This window comes from Melitaea cinxia, chromosome 6 (genome assembly GCF_905220565.1).
Source record: "Melitaea cinxia chromosome 6, ilMelCinx1.1, whole genome shotgun sequence".
Lineage (NCBI taxonomy): Eukaryota > Metazoa > Arthropoda > Insecta > Lepidoptera > Nymphalidae > Melitaea > Melitaea cinxia.
The window spans coordinates 2501794-2517891 of record NC_059399.1 but is presented as its reverse complement, the minus strand read 5'-3'; the positions used below and the strand labels follow the sequence as shown (position 1 = coordinate 2517891).

Sequence of the window (16098 nt, the reverse complement as noted above, 5' to 3'; positions counted from 1 at the left end):
AGTCGCGTTTATATTTATCCGTTCCAGCGTTATAGTCAAAAACGCTGCCGTTTCATCAAAACGTTGCCGATTAATCAAAACTTTTCCGCTTCATCCGTAAAAATTTTAGCCTCATTCGCCTAAAGAAGTTTCACTTCAAAAAGAAAACCGGAAGTACTCAGATAAAAATTAACATCGATTCGTGTAAATTGTATAATAAATATTGTGTACGTAACATTTGATCTTAATTTCATATATAAATGATTATTATACTTAATTGGTTATATTATGAGCATAACTAATAAAAACATTATCACCATATCAACATTAAAAAAAAACTAAGTTAAAAGATCATCATATTACATAAACGACTGTTATTTAGTAATTAAATGAATAGATATCAAGTTAAAAATAAATATTAAAAATAATTACCGAGTACAAACTGCGCCAACAGGCTACGTTCATGGCATGAAGTGATTGTTACAGCTTATTAATTGCACCATACAATAACCCACATTCCAACACGACGAAAAGGCGCCAAGCTTGACGCCACTGCTGTTTAACGAAAATATTGTATGGCTAGTTATAATGTTAATAGGTTGACACTGAGGTTATTACTAAACGGTGACAGCCCTGACCATTAAAATTATACATTCAAATGACGAGTCTATTGACTTAATAATAGGTTAAACTGTTATTAATTGATACAACCACTTGTGATACAATGATGGGATCATGGATTTATGAAGAATAATTAATAATAAATACATGTCTTGTCTTTATAGTTTTGTTATTGAACTATACAAATACGTTTGTAAAAGCACATACTGTCAAAACTAGTAGTATAAACGTTTGAGGCTTGGAAACTAACTTAAATTATTTATTTATTATTTATTTTAATAATATAAGTATTGTAGACTGTATGTTTACCTAAAATTATTATTAAATATTGCTACTTAGTGTTAATATTGAAATTATTTCACAGCTAATTTTACTCTTCTAATACATATTAACCAACTAAAAAAATACAATTATAAGTGGTAGATAAATAGGTGAACATTCTCTGACACATTATAATCAACGTAACCTAGCAACATCGATAGTAAAAAATTGATAAAAGTAACTGAATTGAAATATATTTATGTTAACTATTTACGTAATAGATAATTGTTTTTATTAAATAATTATAATATACACCTATAACCCGTGTTATCACATATGTCTTGTTTTCTTCTTTAAATACTTTCGAAGTTTAACGATTAAATAATAAAGGCCGCCTATCTCGCCCGCTTCAGCCTGTAATATCCCACTGCTGCGCATAGGCCTCTTTCCTCGTGTAAGAGTAGGATTAGAGCTTAATTCACCACGCTGCTCCAATGGGGTTAGCGACCGACAGCTTAACGTGCTCTCCGAGGCACGGTGGAGAAACCCGCAAGTGCTAACAACCAAACTGGAAATAAACATTTGTATAAACATAAATATCCACTACGAACGGGAATCGAACCTGCGACCGTCGGTGACCTGTCGGCAGACGCACCATTACACCAGAGCGGCCGCTTATCTGTTTAAATAAAAACAATTCGCCAAAATGTATAGCTACGCGCATACCTTCCGAAAAACTGAACCAAATTATATAATCTATTTTGTATTCGTCATTGGTTGGACTAGATTGTGTAAAAATAATTAAGACTCATTTGTAAATGTCAACATATTGTGATTGTCCTTGACGGACAAGAAAGTATCGAAATATTTAAAAGTTAGAAGTATTTACTATTTCACTTACTTTCTTACTTGTTAGTATTAAAAACAAACACACACATCCGCTTTTTTTAATAGTAGTTAAAACTTTCATCATCTACTGACAAGTTCCAAATTAAGGTTAGAAGTACAACATACTTAATACTTATACATATTTAATACCAGAAGACCCTTTATCTGTAAAGACGCCGCTACACTTCAAGTCTCTTATCAATATTACAACTGACAGTGAATGAAAACGTCACAATCATCTGGGCGTTATGCAAATTCATTGTCTAACCGGTTCACTGTAGGGCAATAATTATTTACTTAGAAGGTCGTTGAACCGATCTCAATCACTAACCTTTGTGATTTTCTTGCCACTATGTTTGACTGATGTTATATACCTAATTATTTACTCATTAATATATTATTTGATCGATATACCATATTATATCATATCGTTTTAGTATGTAAATAAATATTATTATGATATATATTGACTAGCCCGTTGGCGCAGTTTGTAATGGCCCTGCTTTTTATGCCGCGGGTTGCGGGTTCGATTCCCGCCTGAGTCTTGGTGTACTATAATATTTGTATTTATATATTTATAATGTATTATTTCTATGTATATTTATCAAAAAAAAATATTGTTATAACATTCGGTTGTTACCTGTAACACAAACATTAATTTGCTTACCACAGGAACAGACGACCGTGTGTGTATGTTATATGATATTTATTCATTTATTTATTTATAATATTTCAAAAAAAGATACTAGCTGCGTCTTGGTATTTCCGATTTTGTAAGAACGCCGGGATAAAGCAAACACGTACTAAGTTTCATTACAATCAGTTCAGTAGTTTAGGCGTGAAATTGTAATGAACATACATCCATCCTCGCAAACTTGCGCATTTACAATATTAGTGGACTTTATTTTAGCTTTTGCCCTGCGGTCATCAACCCGCCTGCCCAGCGTGGTGACTATGGGCAACACACATGAGTTCACCCATCTTTGGCACGAACTTGTAGAGGCCTATTTCCAGCAGTGGACTGCGATAGGCTGAAGTGATTATTTTAGCTATTTGAAAAATAAATAATGTACGTATTGTAACGACACTGTTATTGTGTGAATTATTTTAAATCATTTATCCATAGATATACATATTGTTTTCAACAAGTATTACATGATAGTTATTAAGTTATAAATCGTTCATGACTATTATTTATCTTCAAGTATATCACATGAATTTTATTTTAATAGCGTAATACGAACATTAATGTATTGTCAACAATTATTAATGGCGATGAAAAGATATCCGCGCCATTTGGCATAGAAGCTTTTTAGCTCGACATGATATATAACAAAATATACTTTTTCCCACGCTTAACATTTTTCTTAATTATACCACAAAAAAAAATTAGAAACAAATAAATTATTTAAAAAAGGCGAATGAAATTATTTTTATCGAATAAATTCTTATATGTAATTTTAAGAGCACTACTAAATAGTATCAATAAATTAATTAATAATATGATACAATAGAAAAGTTTATTTGTTTGAATGAGCTAACTTCAAAATTAAGAACTTATTACATTATTTCCTTAAACCACATTTTTACATAGAAAAATTGTAAGCATAACTTTCTTATATACCGTACTGCTACGTATATTGTTTTTTCACGATATATAATAATAATTAATTTGTATGGAAAACAAAGCTTATCGTAATTATATTTAAAAATAAACGTAATTACAAAAAGTACTTCGTTAAAATATTGTCTAGCAAAGATTACGTGACAGGATAAAAGTGCACGGTATTACGTAGAACGTACATTCGTTGGACGCTCTCCAACCGTACGAATTGCACTAGTGGATAAGTTTCGCCATTAATTCCAATAAGCTCACGATCCCCAACCGCGAAATAGAAAAATCTTTTATACATCGCGGTCACCGAACTGGAAATATCAACGAGATCTTGTTAAAACAGCACAAACTCTTTGAAACTAATTATATTTCATTCGATTTTCATGCCTTTTGAAACATAATATTCTCAGTCTGACCTCATTTTCGCGACATTGTAAAATGCATTTTCATTACGTTTTAAACGTGTTTATGACATTATTTCTGTTTTACAAGCAATCTCGAAACGTACAATCATGTCAGCCAAGTATCGCTAGAATGAATTGTCATAATTTAGAAGATTGTTCATAAAAGAAAAACTTTTTTCTTTTTCTTATTTATTATGTTTCCCGTACATCAGAATACATATTTATTAGATTCTTGTAAACTGTATTTTCTTATCTCATCATCATCATTAAGACTAGATTAGGTTTTTGTTAACTACGTGGCAGTTTATAATTACATATACTGTGTAGATTTATATATACATTACATACTATTTTAATTCATTGAAGTTTTGGATATATAAGCATATTTATAAAAGATTTCTTATTGACCCGTTGTCGTCATTATCGTACGAGTATAAGCTGTCTACAAGCCAATCATATTCGAATACATAGTAAATGCTATTTTTGAATTATTTTATTTATCTTTAAAAGTAAATGAACCTTATAAATAAAAATCTTATATATAAAATTCTCGTGTCACAATGCTAGTTACCATATTCCACCGAAACGGCTGGACCAATTTTTATGAAATTTTGTGTGCATATCGGGTAAGTCTGAGAATCGGCCAACATCTATTTTTCATACCCCTAAAGGATAAGGATTAGGGGAGGTTAATAACATATATAGCAAAACAATGTTTGCGGGGTCAGCTAGTATATCTATAAAATTTACTTTACTATATTAATGAGATGATTTCTTTTATTATTAAACTTATATTAAAACAATTGATTGCTTGTGTTACTCACTTCCAGTTAAACAATATTTTAATTATAGTATTAAATTATTCCATGAATAAAACTTAATTCAAAAAAGTGTGTATGTACAAATACAGTACATATTGTGAATAACGTTTGCTTACTTTAGGTGAACCGTTTATAAATCGCCTTTTTCAAATCACTCTCGGTAGAGTTTAAGTATAAACTAGATAATCGTATATCTTATAGTAGAAGATCCGAACTTAAGTCGATCTTCACCGAGCTGATAATAGAATGAAAGATACTTTGTAATACTAAAAATGGGCAACCCATTTATAATATATTATATAATATACTAGCCGTATATTGTAACTTTGAACTCTGAACAACTCGTGGCAAACTAATGAAAAGTAAAAATTTTAGAATTCTTGGGAGGCAAATCTCTTCTCCTTAATACAGATAGCTCAGCTACCTAGCTAGGAGAAGTAGAGATCAAAATAGTAATTGCTTTCAAATTAAACCTAGAAACTGATTGTTCCTTTTGTCACTTGTTACTTGAATATGTTGTGTAAATACGGAAATAAATAAATTAATTAAATTAAATTAAATTAAATATACTAGCCGTGCCCGCGATTTCTTCCGCGTCGGATTTAACAAAATGTTTATTGTTTAGTTCGCAGAGTTATGAATAAAAAAAAATCTAAAATAAAAGTAGCCTAAGTTACTACTTATTACATCAGCTGTCTGCCAGTGAAAGTCCCGGCAAAATCGGTCCAGCCGTTTCAGAGATTAGCCGGAACAAACAGGCAGTCAGAAAGACAGACAGACGGACAAAAATTATAAAAAATGTTATTTTGGTATTTGTACCTATACATCTATATGAATTTATTAAAAAGCGGTTATTTTAATATTACAAACACTCCAATTTTATTTATTTGTATAGATTATCTAATATATTAAATTTATTACAAAGTACGTTTCATTCTGTTTTCAGCTCGGTGAAGATCGACTTAGGTTCTTAGACCATTACAAATACTCGTCGATTCGACATAATCATTACAAAAAGAGTGTCTTTTTTGTTGAACTATAAAATAAAACGCCGCGACTCCTACTAGCGGTCGATTAATAAATGTCATCATAAGAAAACCCATGGGAAACGTCGAAAAATTATGCTGCTATAAAACAAAGCGAAACGACGTAAAAAATTAAAGTTTGACCACATAAAGCTGACTTCACAGAAATATTTCAAATGGAATGGTTTATTTCCTTAGTTAAAATTTTCTGTCATTAAAGGGATTATGTGTAGATCTGTCATTATTCCTTTTTATGAGATTACAAATTGTTTCACGCGTTATTTATTAACATCGCTTTAATTTGTAAAACAATTATTTATGTTCGTGTTTTGAGTTAAAGCTAAAATCATCAACCTTTTTTTGAACAATTTGTTATTTTAAAAGTAGTTGGTTCTGATGTAAATATCTTGATTAAAATTCTTGCCGATAATTTCAATAAAACCTACTTTGTACTGTTGTCGTTTATAGTAAGTACAGTAAGCTTATTAACAAAAAAGTTAAAGTTCAAGTTAGTGCATAATATGGAAAATATCTTACGACGAATAAGGGACATAATATCATATATACATTAATTATTTTTGTCTTTCCTGTCAATTTCCTAAACGTTTGTCGTACTATGTATATGTATACAACTATACATACCTACTACATATACAATACATATTTCGTAAGTAATAACAACAATCATTTCTTTACCGGATTAATATACGAGTAAATTGATACAAACAAATAAGAAATAACATATTAATAATTTATAATGGTTCGATATAATTAATCCATTAAAGTGGTTTTCGTTTAAAAAGCCGCACCTAATAAAAAAATCGACTTAAATGTCGCTTTCTACGAAAACAGTTACATAGGTTTTACGAATAAAATTTGATTTATGGTTATAGTTGAATGAAAACTGCAATAACTTCTTCGGAAGATGCCTCTTACTCAATAATTTTACTATCGATTTTTATTAGTCACTTTTTCTTTGATTGCAAATGACCTCAAAGCAGAGATATTCCTATTCAGGCTGCACCCAAAGTTACTAAACATCAATTAAATTGAATAGTTATAAAAATTCTATAATGTTACATTGCTAACTAAATAATAATAATATGGCTGATGAGTTTGAAGTGAAGTAATCATCATAAAGCTTATTACTTTTCATAGGGTTTTAACCAAATATGTATCATGTGTGTTATTGTAGTACAGTATAGAATATGTGTGTTTTCAAGTGAAATTCTTAAGAGTATTCTTACATGTTCCCGACTAGAAAAAAGGTCAGACTCAACCAGATCATGTATCTGGACCGGATCAGGATAGAATGAGGCATGCCAGATCCGCCAAGCTCTATCAGGACCAGGTTTGGTCCAGACAAGGATAGCCTGATGTGAAATATAATCAAGTATGGTAAGGCATACTGGATCAGGACCCAGTCCGCTCCAGATCAGGATAGCCTGAAAGAAATTACGCGAACTGAGCGTGAATCACGCTATTAATGTTTTTAAGCGCACTTAGTATATATACAGTTATCTGGACAGTCTAGCAGAAAGTCCATTTCGACACAATGGAGCAGTCGTAAGTAATAGGAAATAGTTAATTAGTAGTTAATTATTAGAAGTTAACAACAACGTTACATGCCTTATCTAGTCCTGATCAGGCATGCCTGGTCCGGTCCTTCTAAGGAAGACGAAAAAAGTTCTACTCGGGTTGTAACCTCTTTAGTTGCATCATATTTTAGAACAGATGCTAGTCACTAGACAATAAGCTACAGATACGGAACGTTTAATCGCCCACTTTATTGTGTTATTCGCGATTTATTGTATTTTTATCGTTGCCAACGATGAAACTTAAGAGGAAACAAATTTATTGGACACTTGTAACGATAAAATAAGAACATTTAGAACTAAATACGAGCTCGTAAACATGAATTGTGGTTGCAGAATACACGTCTTCCAAGAGTTCTCTAGGCCAAGGTCTGTGAAATGGAATTTATCGCGCACATATTGGAAATATTCTTGGAAAAGTTGTTGATGAGTCTTGGAAAAAACGACTGAATTCACTTGGGTTGAACGGAATGACTGGAACGACGAAGAGAATTATTTTTCTTGTTCTTTTTAAAAATCATATAATTTTCAAAGTATATTGTAATCAAAAACGCGTTTCACTTTTTAAACATTAGTTTTATAGTAAAGCAAATAATAAAAATACTAAAGCGTAGAAAACAAGTTCAGTCTAAAAAAATCTTCAGCACAAACCTAAAAAAACACCAGACGCTGCATACGAAATGCACTGGATTAGCAGACATGAAGACGTCGTAGTGTCAGTTAGCTAAAAACGTAATGCACGTTTTTCGATACTTATAAATAGAAAGCGATTCAGAGGTCGAGTCTTGACTCACAGTGGACCGTGATTCATCAGGTCATGATCGACCCGGGATGCATTTAGATGCGATTTTATTTGCGACTTGACTGAAAACGGATATATAGATTGTATTCACACATTGATTCGTTCTTTTCACACACTCACGGTCGTCTGTTCCTAAGGAGTATTAAATACCTGTTTTTTTAGGTAACACTCGGCAGGTGGATAGGTAGAAATAGATACATCTAGTTTAAGAACTTTATTTCTTATAAGAATAATACAATTCACTTTCATAAGAAACAATTAAAGTTTAAACATAAAACATAAAAAGTAGGCAGCTACGTAAAATCAAAAAAATGTAAAAAATATTGGAGGTAGTTACATAAAGTTTGTTTACAAATGAATATTATGTTTAAAGATTCCTTAGACTATGCGAAACTGGATGTGGCATGTGTGTACTTTAAAGATATATTAATTTTGTGTATATTATTATTGCGCAATTATTTAGTATGTAGTGGTTATTAATATTTGTTTCTTTAATATCTATTTCTTTATTTTATTATTATTATTTTTTTTATTTTAATTATATATTATTTTTATTTTATTTGTTTTAGAATATAAAATTTTTACTTATTACTATACATTACGTATTTTTACTAAATGTAAGCATAAATACAATTTGTATAAACAAATACATATATAAAGTAACACCACGCAGGCTTGGGTGAGAATCGAACCGATTGTCATTGTATGTCGTTTTCTAGATGTTTGTGATTATTTATGCAAAACACAAATTCCGGACATCCGACTCAAGATTAATATTCTCGTGGGTGGGCATTAAGTGTCCAAAGTTCATTGATTGCGTAATATCACTCCTAGACATTTGCAGCATTAGTTGAATGCAACTGGATAAAGTGAAGAAAAGGTATGAAACATTATGCAAATAGGTATTAAGCTTTAACGAATTTACTTACCAGATGAAACGTATCTGTAGAGACGTCAACGAACTGATATTCAGTAACAGCAGCTATGGTCAGTTAACTACAGTCAGTATGTAATACCTTTACTGCTACATAATATAAAAATAACACATTTAATAGGAGATTATAATGGTAATTTTATATTTTGACTACTGGTTATAGAATTGGTAATTCATAATTCAATTTAAAATACGGATACGAAAAAAACGAGTGTATTTTAGACCCCACAACTGAACTTAAACTTCTTTAGCAATAGACCTGCACTGGATCTTAGACATGTATATGAAAGGTAACGGCTATGAGAGAAAGAGGGGAAAAAAACTGACTTTTTTGACTTTAGGGCACAGCAGGAATTTCCTGCTCAATATATGGAGCAGCCCGACTGGGGTAATACCTCGACCTTACAGAAGATCACAGCAAAATAATACTGTTTTCAAGCAGTATTGTGTTCCTGTTGGAGAGTAAGCTGACCAGAGCTCCTGGGAGGATTGGGGATTGGGTCGGTAAAGCGCTTGCGATGCTTCTGGTGTTGCAGGCGTCTATAAGCTACGGTAATCGCTTACCATCAGTTGAGCCGTACGCTTGTTTGCCGACCTAGTGACATAAAAAAATGTGATCGCACCTCTCTCCCTTACTCCGTTCGTCTCAGCCGATCACACTTTTCATAACGCTCTCGTCACGCATTCACCAGCTTACTCCCCAACTCAAGCATGCGTAAAGAAGTTTAACTTCAGAAATACATTTAGTGTTATAGTAAATAAATACAATACCAACATTGTATATTAATATCAGTAATTTCAAGGTTGACTTGTCTGTTCATCAGCTTCAATAGTTAAATCGGTATGATCTTCGATGTGTGAGTTCTTGTAACACAACCCTTTCAATTCATAACCGATATATTAATGCAGCAGCTGTTAGGTGTACTGTTTACATGCCAAGTTCCTTCGGGATCTAAAATGAACGAGGGAACGACTGAACAAAACAGGTGGTTCCGATCATCGTTCCACGAACAATGAACACTCAGCACTCACCCAAATACTTATTGAACTTGCGAATAGGCATTGTATATTCGATTTCCGGAGACCGCGTACGCAGCAAACTATAATTAACTATTGTTACTGTACTCACAAATATCACGGTTTTATTTAAAAGTACTAAATTAATGGTAATATTTATCTTTAGAGGTAGACAATAATAACTTGTCCAAAGTGGTTTTGTGTTACTAAAGGTTTTTTGTAATTTACTTTATAATAATTTTATATATACTACATATAGTATAATTACATACAGTTAAAGAAATAATATTTGGTATAATTTGTGTAGACGAGACATAATCAAAGCACAGATATTTTGATCCGAACACATTCCAATAAATAGCATTGGTTACCTGATGAAGAAGAAATCGAGAATATCATCAAAACTCTGACTCATCTGACTGAAACTCATCATGTTTTGGTCACACACATTCAGTGAATTTCAGTGTGTGAGTTGAAGCTGAAAGAGCTTTCTTTTTTATGAAACACCGAACACAATGTAATATGATATTGATTATTATTATTAAAAAAAAACTCTTTGTGGTAAAACTCACCCACGAGGGATTATTTATCCACAGCGCGAATATATGTACCTACTAAATTGTAGAAGCATGGTAAATTGGTATTTTATATGTAATGACAAAGTGCCGTTGTATAAATCCACAAGACCTACTTAATACCATCTTATCTCAAAACCGAGTCAATAATGATGGCCTTCGCTGATGAATTTCTAAGAAACGCTTATCATCGTTCATAAAAATACTTGTAGATCATATCACTTAAATCAGTGTTGTATCTTTAGATATCACTTGGGTCCCTTGAATATTAACTGAGGGGTTATTTGAATCAAAACTATCGGAGTTAAGAAATCGAAAATTAAAATTAAGAAATTTTAAACCACCTTACAATTCCGACTGATATGAAATATAATTAAAATAAAAATGTATGTCGGCACTTGCGCTGTCGTAGGCAATTAATTAGCAAGGAATTTATAAACAACATATGCACTGATCACGCCACCTAGCACGTCGTTCGATAGTCACCTACCCTCACTCATTCTGTTACTCGAGTCATTCTGACGTGCATAAAATGATCGGTGCAACCGCGTCTAAGGCAGTCTTGGCTCTGGCTTGGCACGATGCACTTAAATATAACACTGAAATCAATTTCAATAATTTTATAATCATATTTAGAAAAAAAAGTTAATGATTTTGAAACCAAAGAAATAAATCAATGTTAAGTAAAATAAATATAACATTCAGTATTGACATGAGATACTTTCATTAGATATTTATCATTTCTTTAGAATACCATACATAAATGCATTGTATAGCAATCTTCCTAAAGTGACCTTAAATTATGCATATATTTTAAATTATTTTTAGCTACTGACTTTGACTTTGTGAGGCCAAAAGTTTATGTCCGTGCTGAGTAAGTTGTTTAAAACATAACATATAAAACATAATTACATAAACTTAAATAGCCAACAACTTTTCTCCCTAAAGCAAAAACCAAAAAAGCGAAAGATATAAGAAAATTTCCGTACATTTTGTTTATCTTTATAAGCGTAAGCGTGTGCATCACTCGAGCTTTTTTTGTTTTACATTTCACCTTCAAAATGTGTTTTATTATGCAATTATATGACACGATTGCTATCGCATATAATACGCGATAAATAAAGTGACACCATTTTTTTTAATTTACAGCTCATGAAAATAGGGTATGTGATTCATGAACTGTGTAAAATCTTTGTCGTCTAAAATTAGGTTAATGCTCTTTATGTAAATGATGTCTTAGAGAAAACTGTTACAAAAAGATGAAGTACCGTATCTACATTGTAAGCTGGGTTCGCAGCCGTAACAGGCTTATTAATACTGTAAATGCCATGAAAATGGCAGAAAAACATCAACCCCTTTGACATGAGTAAAAAATATTACTTTTTTTTTTAATAAATATCTTATAACATTCACACAAAGTCGTCTGTTCCTAAGATAAGCAACTTAATGCTTGTGTAATAAGTAACAGCTGGCTGATATAGCTAAATATTAATAAGTTACTCGTAGTAGGGAATATATCCGCCAACCCGCATTGGAGCAGCGTGGTGGATTAAGCTCTCATCCTTCTCCTACATGGGAAAAGAGGCCTATACCCAGTAGTGGGATATTTCAGGCTGAAGCGAAGTGAAATAACAACATGACTCCTACTTTAGGTTCATTCTTAGTACCTAATAATTATAGATATTCGTTATGGCTTTTATTTTGTTTTTTATTTATGGCTCAGCTTGTGCTTGTGTGTACTCATAGATTTTAAAATAGCAGCAAAATAAGAATGATATAATTAACACAACATTACATTGCTTAAACATACAAAGGAAACTAAGGAACTTATCTCATAGATATAAATAGACAATGAAACACTGGACATATACCTTTAATTTAAAAGAAAGCAATACCTCGTAAAAGCTATGTCGCAGATTATCAAGTAAAAAGCCTTACAAACATTACATATTACACTGCAATCGCTAACGAACCTTATCTATAAACAGTTAAAGTATAAAATCCATTTATCGTAACGTAACATATAGGATTTGTGACACAGCTAGAACAAGCGTTCTAAGAATATCAATACAAGTCATTGAATTGTCAGCGGTACGTTGAGAAAAAGGAGTTTTAGAAATGGTCAATATTAACTACAGAGTCGAAGTGGGACAATTGGCAATGACGAAGATCTGATGAGATCATGATCGAAGCGAGGCTGATTTAAATGAGACAAATGCTAATGGTGTCGAACATGAACTGTTCCCGTGACTTCGGTTACTAGGTCAAAATCATTTATTGTTGCTTCATTTATAAAAGTTTTAGGATACTTAAAATTCTTTTCGTTTTCTATAGAGTCTAATATTTTTGTCATCATTAAATAGTATAAAACAAAGTCGCTTCCCGCTGTCTGTATGCCTAGATCTTTAAAACTGCGCAACGGATTTTGATGCGGTTTTCTGTAGTAAATAGAGTGATTCCAGATTAAAGTTCATATGTATTATACACACAGGAACACTGATTGTTTTTGCGAAGAGGGGGCGGGTCGCTAGTTAACAAATAAACTCTAAATCCTTTGGAATCGTTCATAAGAATTTTATGTAATTTTGAATTTTTTATTATGATAAAGATTCGATTGTAGTATACCATGGTACCTGCAACAGTGCCAAAATATCGGAAACTCGAAAAATACAAGCGACAAACTTGGTAAATATGTCGTTTTGATAAAATATAAAAAGGTAAACATATATTCATTATATAAGATTTTAGATTAACATGGTTACTTCTATTATGAAATATCGAGCTCCGCAAAGGGAAAATAATAAACTTGGTAAATATCCCGTTTTCGAATAATTTTCGTAATATATTCATTATAGTTTTTATTTATTATTTTTAAATAGACAACAGTGTGCCCCTTTTATATGTATATATTTAATTACAATCGTTTGTACCGTGTTGACATACAATTACAATTATACATTCATGTACAACATATGACAATGGTAAATAGAGAATAAGATGATGAGATGTCTTCAAACAACGTTTAACGGGAAATGGAATCAGCAAAAAATAATGCGAGTCACATACGTTTAGTGACCTCTTTTATATCTACAATCTATAGGCTATATCTTAAATAACAATTATATTATACAAGCTGACCCAGAGAACTTTTTTACCATATTTTTTTTTCGTGAATAAATCGTTTTTTTTTCAATTTTCTTTTATACACACCTGGTCCTTGCGATGATTAACAAAAAATATATATCCAATTTGGTGTAGTACGTCTTTCGAAAGATTTGCTCGTTCACATTTTAGCGATTCATTTTTATATACATAGAATTATCGAAGATATAAGTTGTACAATTTATATTCTATAATATATACAACTATACTTATAGTTCGGCAAACAAGTGTACAGCTCACCGATTATTATTTATTATTATATTCATCGTAAGCGATTATCGTGGCTAATCTAGATGCAACACCAAAATCATCAAGAGCGCGTTGCCGACCCCCAATCTCCCCAGGAGTTCTGGTCACTTTACTCACTACATAAACATTGCTTGAAAACTGTAGTATTTAGCTGTGATCTTCTGTAAGGTCGATATACTTCCCCAGTCGGGCTGCTCCAGATTTTGAGCAGAAATTAAATAAAAAATATTACTAATTCAATTCACTTTGATAAATTTTAAATTTAGTTCGAAAGAGACCGATACCTATTTCCATGTAGAGATTCCAGAAAAAAAGGAAACCTCAAAATAGTGGTGAGAAAAATGATTTTACAACATAAAATTAATTTATAATAATTATAATTAGAATTATAAATTGAATTACCAACTTAAAAGTTTAAAATTATTCATTATAACGACAAAAAAAATTAAAACCTTATGATCAACTATCGTGACATTTATTGTTCCACAAATAATACAAATGTCGCCATTAGCAACATAAAAACCTTTACTATGATTTGTCTAATCATCATAAATCGTAAACTAAAACCGCAGGTGAAAATACAACAGGATACACGTAAATAACATTTTACTTTGTTTAATTCTCGTAACCACTATGTTTTGTTTTCCAGCAATATTGTTATTCGTTGGCCATTCAACCATGTTTCGATGTCTGTGTTAGGTTCCACTAGTTATTGTTACAAAGTACAAAGTTTCTCTCGCAACGGGAATGGTCCGCCCATCGTAAATCAGATCGGAGAGAACGCTGGTTGTTCGTTAGGACAGTTTTATTGACTATCTATCTTTTAACTATGTATATATGTATTTATATACTCTTTAACGTATTTATTACGTTTCAAACGATTTTATTTTTCATTCAACGTATTAAAGTACTGTCGTAATTGGCCTTTTTAATTATATTTCATTCTTGTTTACCATCCTTAATAAATAAATTTAAAATTCTCTCATTTAAGCTTGACGTCCCTTCAATCAAAATGTATTTGTTGGACTTATTAATTGAAAGACTTCACTTTCAAGTATTTGATTTAAACACTAGAATTTAAACTCTTCTCAAATAGTTATAATCACAACTATTTTAGTAAGGAGCTAATTTTTGTATATTATATTCATATAACACGACAGAATTAAAAATAAAAATATTTATCTTTAAATAAAATATCCGTACTATGTTAATAAATTTAGATTAAGAAAATGTTTAAAAATTAAATATAGACATTAATATATTTTAAAAATCTTTAAGATTTTTTTTCTGTTTTACTATAAATTAAAGTGTACGAATGTAGGTTAACTTGTTAATTATTCAGTCTCTTTGATCAAACATTTTGACTTTTCAAGGTAACGATGGTAAAAAAAACGTTTAAGATAAAATAAACTAATCTAGTTGTTTATCCTATCCGCTAGAGTTACGGTTGAACATTAACTCTCATGACTAACAGTGTAGAATTTCACAAACTTTTATTTTTGTTTCATAAAAATAGGAAGATATGTTTACAAAAATGTCCCGCAGCTAGACAAATAACTCTTCTATAAATTTAGAGTTCAGAACTAAATTCTCTACTCCACGCCACAGTGAGTCTGCTTTTATTATTTATTAAATCATTTTTTTTTTATTTGTTTCAGGACCGAGATAGCAACTTGTCGGTACCAGCGCGATGGGAAGACAGAAACTTACGAAACTACCTCAATAAACCAGATGTTGGTAAGGATTTAGAAGCTTATTTATTTATGCTTTATTGCACAACACATTGAATTATATAAAAGACGGGCTTAATGCCAAAAGCCCCTTTCTCTACCATCAAATCTCTGGACGTACAAGAGCAGACGTTTCTAAATGTGCAAAATCGAAAAAAAAACAGCAAATTCAATTTTCGAAAAAAATAAATAAGCAACAAATAATAAATTAAATACAGCAATGTATAAATAAATATATCGAAATATACATAAATGCCTTTCACTGGTACTTTCATAATAATGACTATTACTCCATATTATTGATTTTTGGAGTTTATTAATGTTTACTCCTTAAAAATCGATTTTCATATAAGGCCCCGGTTTTTTTTTTAATTCTTTATTTTTTTTAGGGACTTTTGTCTACACAGACATGCCAGCCCC

The 16098-nt window shown here is 31.2% G+C and overlaps 1 protein-coding gene across 1 annotated transcript in view; it reads left to right on the top strand.

The window, feature by feature from the left end:
* The window catches only part of LOC123654178, a 155768-nt gene that overhangs the window by 128636 nt on the left and 11034 nt on the right, over positions 1-16098 (top strand). The window contains exon 5 of the mRNA XM_045590100.1: positions 15607-15685. Within this exon, the coding sequence (XP_045446056.1) occupies positions 15607-15685 (79 nt within the window). The remainder of the gene's footprint in view (positions 1-15606; positions 15686-16098) is intronic.